At 60.0% G+C, this 7,234-nt stretch overlaps 1 protein-coding gene across 1 annotated transcript; it reads left to right on the top strand.

The window, feature by feature from the left end:
* Window positions 1-206: 206 nt before the first annotated feature.
* On the top strand, window positions 207-4,752 carry ODF3L2 (outer dense fiber of sperm tails 3 like 2). The gene is made up of 4 exons (XM_052643516.1): window positions 207-333; window positions 1,244-1,351; window positions 3,092-3,205; window positions 4,268-4,752. The coding sequence occupies exons 1-4, from the start codon at window positions 207-209 to the stop codon at window positions 4,750-4,752; spliced, it is 834 nt and encodes a 277-aa protein (XP_052499476.1).
* The last annotated feature ends 2,482 nt before the right edge of the window (window positions 4,753-7,234 follow it).

Below are 7,234 nucleotides of genomic sequence, written 5' to 3'. Positions count from 1 at the left end.
ACCGCCGGCCAGCCTGATCAGGCCAGGGCCCCAGACTCCCTGCCATGGGACAAGGGGCCGTCTGTGCCGTTCGGGACCGTGTGGTTGGCCAGGGCTCTGCCAACCCCGCAGGAGCTGCCAGCATCAGGGACAGTGCCGGCACCTGTGGCCCAGAGCTGCTGCGTGGCCAAGGAGCAGACACCAGGAGCCAGGGGCATCCGCCCACCATGGGGACTCTCACTTGCGACCCGGCTCCATGGCTGACCCCAGCGCCTCTGGGCCGGCGGGCCACTGACTATCAGATCCCGGAGACCAGCCTGAGGAGGACCTGCGGGGTGGCTACCTTGGAGCACGGTAGGTGGGCGAGGGGCCCTGTGGAGGTGGGACACTTCCCTGCTCTCATCCGCTCCACCCAGATGGGGTTTGGAACATGTGGGAGCCCAGCTGGAGGCAGGAGCTTCTGGCAAGCCCCTGCATTTTCCAGGAACTCAATTTTCCTTCCTGCAGGATGGGTGTGAGCCTGGCATTCTTGTGGGCCCCTGAATCCAGTATCATAAAGTCAGACACCTTTCCCGGTGCTGAGTATACAGTGGGCAACAGAGCAGCAAAGGTCCTGTGGTGGGGATGGACGTTAGCAATGACAGCCGAGAAGCCTTTGCAGTGTGTTCATTGCTGATAGTGACCTTGGACAAAAGGCAGCAAAGAGGCTGGGAGCCTGTGCAGGGGCAGGAAACGAAGAGATCTGTGGGGCAGCTGAGTCTCCTGACTCTGCCATGGACTCCGGGATCTTAGGGCCTGTTCAAGCCACAGTTCTCCATCCCTAACAAGGCAGCTGGAGTCAGACTGTGGGACTGACATTCTTGTGGAGGCCACCAAACACTGCAGCTGTGACAGTGTGTCTCCATGCCTGGGGTCAGTTTCCCTACAGGTGACCATGTGTCTCTGAGTCTGGGGTCAGTTTCCCCACTGGTGACAGTGTGTCTCTGTGTCTGGGGGTCAGCTCCCCAACCAGTGACCATGTGTCTCTGAGTCTGGGGTCAGACTTTCCAAGGTGCCCTGGCCCTGAAGCCCCTCCCTCCTATGACTCACAAAGCCCCTGTCACTCCCCACTCCCCCCAGCAGGGGAAGGCAGCCCCTCCTCCCCTACCCCTGTCATGGAGGTTGGCTAGGAGGCGGGTGGGGGCTCTGGGGCTGGTCCCTGGGTTCCCTCTCCATCAATCAGGGTGAGCAACCCGAGGCCGTGACCCAAGGATTCTGGTCACAGGCTCTGGGCCAGGCTTGTATGCCCTGCCTTCCACCGTGGGCTACATCAACCACGACTGCACCAGGGTAGCCGGTCCTGCCTACTCACTCTTCCGGAGGCCCAGTGAGGGTAAGGCCGGTGAGGGTGGGAGGGGAGTGGGGGGTGGACCTCCAATCTCCCACTGGAGCACTTCCTACCCCCTTAGATCCAGGCCCTCACTCATCAGGCAGGAAGCTGGGATGGTGCATGGTATCACCCCTACTGTGTGACCTCAGGGAAGCTGCTGTGCCTCTCTGGTCCATTTCTGTATGGAAGGGGAGTCGTGGGCGGTGTTCTCCTTGCTGCCTGATTCGGGAAAGCTGTGTCTCAGTTTCCCATGCTGTAAACAATGAGGGCACAGTCCTTACCAAGTTGTAGTCAAGACCGAATACACCTCGGAAGCCTGGAGAGGTTCATGGAGTGAGAATTAGGTGATTTCAAAGTGGCTACCGCAGCGCCTGGCCTCTATCAGTAAAGAAGGGCCCGGTGTGGGGTGGCCTCCAGGCCTCCGTCAGTGGGATGGGGGCTCCCGGGCCATGTGGTCCCACAGGACACAGGGAGGTGGGAGGCGGCCTTTCGTGTTTGGGCAGGAAAGGCTGGCGAGACCGCAGGCCGTGTCACTGCTGCCTGCGCCTTCACAGCGATGCCTGCAGGTGACTTCACCCCACATTCTAGAGTACTCGGGGTCCTGAATGTGCTGGGCTGGGGGCTGGAAGGGATTTTACTCTTCAGGGACTTTCATTCGTGTGGACAGAGGCTCCTTTGGAGGGGTGGGGCTCACAACCTCTTCCCAGCCTTCAGAATCAGCATCCACCCCAAACCCAGGAGCCTCTGAGGGGCCCCAGAGGCACGTAAGGGAGTCAGTGCTGCATCTGTCACTAGGAAGGACTGAGACCTGGGTCTGTGGTCCAGAGCAACCTGGACTTCCAGGCTCTCTTCCCAGTCATAGGAGCCCATCCCGGGACAGAGGGACAGACGGAATGGGGAGTTGGGTTACTGGTGGTTAGTGTAGACTTTGTTGAGTGTCCAGAGCAGACTCTTGGAGGTGGGGGCAGGGAGCTGGGCTTTGTAGAATGAATAGGAATTTCGTCCCCCTTGAGAAGAAGGGACTCCAGGCAGATCTTGCAGCACAGGCAACAGCCTTGAGGTGGGAAATGACATGAGCGGGGCTGTGCCTGTTTGTCAAGACCATGCTTCACATGTGCGCACCATGTCACATATGCACATGTACACACGGTACTTAAACCCATGAATCCGTGTCAGACCTACCACTCTCAGATGCACATGCATTGGTACCAGAGTAGGCTTATAAACAGTGGCAGTGGCCATCACAGTAAGGGTCACGAGTATTAAGTGCAGGCACCAGACCACCCTATCCCGAGGATCATCTCCCCTTCCATCTTCGCATCCTGCTGGTGTGAGGAGGAGACTGGCCGGTTGGGAGAGCTTCCTCAGGCCCAGCTGTCAGAGGCGTGACTCAAGCCCTGGCCCCAGGCTGGTCGCATGCTAGCATACCCCAGCTCTGCAGGGCTCTCCTCCGACAGATGCTTACTCAGGGCCTGGTTACTTTAACTCTACACACAACTCTAAGTGTCCCATAGCGGGTCCCCCAAGCCGCTGACAGGTTGGAGGTTGGGGGTGGGGCACAGCTCTGATTTCAAGCACATAGACGGTCAACACGATCCCATGCCCCAGGTCCGGGCAGTCACTCCTCCATAGGCTGAGTTTCCTGCCCTTCAGGACGTGGTAGGGGCCTCAGGGTTAATGAGGGCATCGACTGGGGGCGAGGTCACTGGAGCTGCCCTCGAGACCCTGGGCTCTCCCCGCAAGCATCTCCGCAGGAGACCAGCCCTGGGCCAGTCTACTTCCTGGACTCGAAAGTCACCCGCTTCGGCCGCAGCTGCACCCCTGCCTACTCCATGCAGGGCCGGGGCAAGTCTCCCAGTGAGTATCTAATTTGAGCTGATCCCTCCCACAGGACCCTGCCCCTTCAGGGTCTCAGCGAATCTTGCGCCACCCTTCCTTTCTGCCCTACCCCCACCAATTTCTTAGATCCTCAGTGTCTTTGGAATGATGAAATCCAGTAGACTTAGAAGAGGGGTCAGGGACCCTAAGAGAACCTGAACGGGTAAAGGGGGCCAGGCTAATGTGACCCAGTACATGCGTGGGCACAAACTACTCAGCCATCCATCCATCTACTCACCCATCATCCATCCACTCACCCACCCATCCATCCACTCACCCATCCATCTGTCTGTTCATCCATTCACCCACACTTTCATCCACCCTTCCATCCACCCACCCACCCACTCACCTACCCATCCATCCATGTACCTACTCACCCATCCAACCATCCTTCCATCTACCCATCCATCCATCTAACCATCCATCCACCCATCCATCCATCCATCCATCCATTCACCCATCCATCTAACCATCCATCCATCCATCCATCTGTCCACCCACTCACCCATCCATCCACAGTCTACTCAGCTACAACTCCCTGAATCCATCATCTGCTCATTCACTCGTCACCTCTTCACTCACTACCCATCCTTCCGTTGACCCATCCACTCAAACATGCACTAAGCCAGCTGCTGAGCATTGAAGTAGATATGCCTCATTCTTACTTTTGTAAGACCCCAGCCCTTGGTGCTTAGATCCAGGTGGGGACCTCTCACCTCAGTGTGGCCATGTCTGGAGAGGCGGAGAGACCCACATCAGGGGGAACCTGGAAGGGCTGTGAGGGCTCTCTGTAGGAGCGTGTGGAGAAGGCATGGGGAGAAGGGGATTTTGGGGCTGTCTTGAGATGGAGAAGCAGCTCCTGGGAGGTTGGAATGGGAAACAGGAGGTATGCCCAGCAGAGGGCTGAGCTTGGACAAAGGCTGGAGGCTTGAAAGAGAAAGAGGGCAGCCAGGCTGCTGTGAACTCCACGATGCATATGGCAGGGGAGCCATGCCGGGTCTTGGAGGAGGTGAGGACTCTGTCCACTGTCCATTCTTACAGGTCTGGAGGTGACGCCCGGCCCAGGGGCTTACAGCCCCGAGAAGGTGGCCCCCATGCGCCAGCGGACGCCTCCAGCTTTCACCCTGGGCTCCCGCCTCCGCCCACGGCCCCTGAACACCTCAGCCCCTGCCCCCAACACCTACACCCTGCCCTCCCTCTGGGGCTCGCAGGTGTTTACCAAGCCCAGCAGCCCCAGCTACACCGTGGCCGGCCGCACACCTGCCGCCCGCCCCCCGCAGGACCCTGCGGAGATACCCGGCCCTGGCCAGTATGACAGCCCGGACCCCAATGCCTACCGTCAGCGCCGGCCGGCCTTCACCATGCTGGGGCGGCCCCGAGCCCCACGGCCCCCAGATGAGACACCCGGCCCTGGCAGCCACAGCCCTGAGCAGGTCACTGTGACCAAGGCCAGGGCCCCGGCATTCACCATGGGCATCCGCCACTCCAAGCGGGCTACCACCATGGCCGCAGACACTGCACCCTGATGCCCTCATGACAGGAGGTGACAGGACGCCTGGCCCACTCCTGGGTTGAGCCTCAGTCTCCTGTGCTGTGAAGTGGAGGGGGGTAGGCAGGCAGTTGGAGGGGGGAGCCTAGGAGAAGCCAGGGTGAGGGGAAGACACCTCCTTCCTTCCTGTCTTCTGAAAGGTCCAAGGTCCTTCTAGGCCACTGCTTTCTCCAGTCCTGGGGGCTGTGATCCCGTGGTCCCCACAGGGTGAGTCTCCTTCCAGTGTCCCAGTTTCTTCTGTCCAGGTCACAGCGGGCCGGGCCAGGCCAGGCCAGGTGGAAAAAGGGACACTCTGGCCTTCCCCAGCCACTGGCCAGACACACGGCTTCCTGTGTCCTAGAACTCAGTGTCTGCCCTCAAGGGCCTGGGTCCCCATCATGGCTCGGGTTTCTGCCTCACTTGGGCTCATCCCTGCTACTCATGGAAGGGTTGTTTGGGCCCAGATCCTGCTGGAGGCAGCCCAGATCCTGCTGGAGGCAGCCCAGATCCTGCTGGAGGCAGCCCTGCTGCCCTCCTACCTGCCCCACCCTCTAGCTGCCTGCCAATAAAATTCTGGGGCACCGGCAGCTGTCAGCATCATGGTTGCATCTGTTCACGCCACAGGAAGGAAACCTGAACACTGCTCTCAGAGCCCAGCCCCTAACTCTGCAGCCCCCTGGGCACCTGGATGGGAGTGAAGAAGGGGTCCAGGACTGGAGGAGATGAGCCGTGGGGCAGGGGCTTTGAGTGGAGGGAGCCAGCCTGGTAGGCTTCTTGAAAGAAGGGACACCAAACCAGGGCTTTGAAGGATGTATAGGAACTTGATGAAGTTGAACATTTGCCACAGTAGGCGCCTACCGTGTTCCAGGCATTGATAAGGTTGTTTTGCAGCGACTCCGGAGGCAAGTCACGTTTACAGACATTTGTCAGAGGGCATAATGGGTGCTGGTGTCCTTCCGAGGCCTGGATATGAATCCTGCCCCATGGGCTCTGTTCCTGCCACTCTTTTCCACGGACGGAAAAGAAATACGTGGATGAAGCATGTAACCAAGCCCTTGGGACCACGCCACCTTATTAACTGCAGCCCAGAAAGACCCTAACCCAGGATCTTGGGAGGGACAGACCACACTTTGACTTCGTGGAGGAGATGACTGCCAGGGCAGCGCAGCAGGAAGAGCCTAGACCTTGGAGTTGGGGGTCAGCTCTCTCCTACTTGGCCCCTCTCCCCCAGCCTGGGTGCCAAACCTCAACACACACCCTTCACCAGACTAGGTGGACACATGCCAGGAGCCCCTCTACACAAACCTGTGTACACACCAGGACCCCCTACACACACACCTGTGTACACATCAGAACCCCCTACACACACCTGTATACAAAACAGGAACCCCTCTACACACACCTGTGTACACATCAGGACCCAAGACTCCTGACACACACACCTGTGTACACACCGGGACCCCTACACACACAACGGTAAACATACCAGGATCCCCCAACACACACCTGGACGGGGACCCAGACTCCCTCCTCTCTCACACACACAGACACACACACACAGTCACATCCGCACAGAATATACACACAATCCAACTCTCACACAGTCCACAAGTCTGTAAGTCTCTAGTCCGCAACAGAGACACAGCACAGAGCCCAGGTGGGGGCTGCAGACCCCAACAAACGTCCTCCGACCCCCTCACTGACCCAGGGCCACGCCCCTCCCAGGCCGCAGGAGCACAATAGTTCTCCCGGCTGGAGGCTCAGGCCTCCCGCCGCACCCCCGCCCCCGCCCCGCCCCGCCCCGCCCGCCGGCCAATCACGGCCGCGCGCGCGCGAGCCTCGGGCCCGCATCCCCAGCCTCCTCCCCCGGCCCGCGGGCGGCTGCCGAGCGGTGATCTCACCACTCTAATTTATCGATCCGGTCTCGCGCGGCCTCACCACTCCTTTGCTTCCATCCCCACCGGGTCCGGCTCCGGCCCCCTCCCTTTGTTTCCCGGCAGCCGGCCCTGCACGGGGCGGGGCTGGAGAGGCCGGGGGTACCGGCCAGCCCCCGTCCGGGAGGCTGGGTCCTGGGATTCTGTTGGGTGGACGCTGGAAGCGGCTCCGCAGAAACGCAGCAGGAGGAGCCCGTGACCCTCTGGTCCGCTCCCCCGGCTTACAGCCGGGGAAACTGAGGCCCAGGGCGAGGCCGCGTAGCGGGGACTCGGCTCGTTCGGACGCAGCCAGCCGGACTGGGTCCAAGTGTGCGCTGTGTGCCCCAGAGCACATCCCTTCCCCTCGCTGATCTCAGGTTCCCAGTTACAAAATCTAGCAGGGCCTGATTTTCAAGTACCTCCTCCGTCAGCAGCAGTGGGAAGGGAGGGGGACGACCTGGGGGTCTGGGGCGCTCTCCTGCCTTGACTGAGCCTCCATTCCTCTCCAGACCTCAATTTCCTCCTTTCGAAAAGAGAAGAAAGGAGATTTCTGTTTCTCCCACCTCC

Source organism: Budorcas taxicolor, chromosome 7, assembly GCF_023091745.1.
Source record: "Budorcas taxicolor isolate Tak-1 chromosome 7, Takin1.1, whole genome shotgun sequence".
Classification (NCBI taxonomy): Eukaryota; Metazoa; Chordata; class Mammalia; order Artiodactyla; family Bovidae; genus Budorcas; species Budorcas taxicolor.
Note: the sequence above shows the minus strand (reverse complement) of the source record. Positions and strands in the feature narration are given on the sequence as shown.

Coding starts and splice junctions, on each gene's coding strand:
- ODF3L2 (XM_052643516.1), top strand. CDS start 207: ATGGGGACTCTCACTTGCGACCCGGCTCCATGGCTGACCCCAGCGCCT. Junction 334..1,243: donor GGTGGCTACCTTGGAGCACG/GTAGGTGGGCGA, acceptor TTCTGGTCACAG/GCTCTGGGCCAGGCTTGTAT. Junction 3,206..4,267: donor GGGCCGGGGCAAGTCTCCCA/GTGAGTATCTAA, acceptor CCATTCTTACAG/GTCTGGAGGTGACGCCCGGC.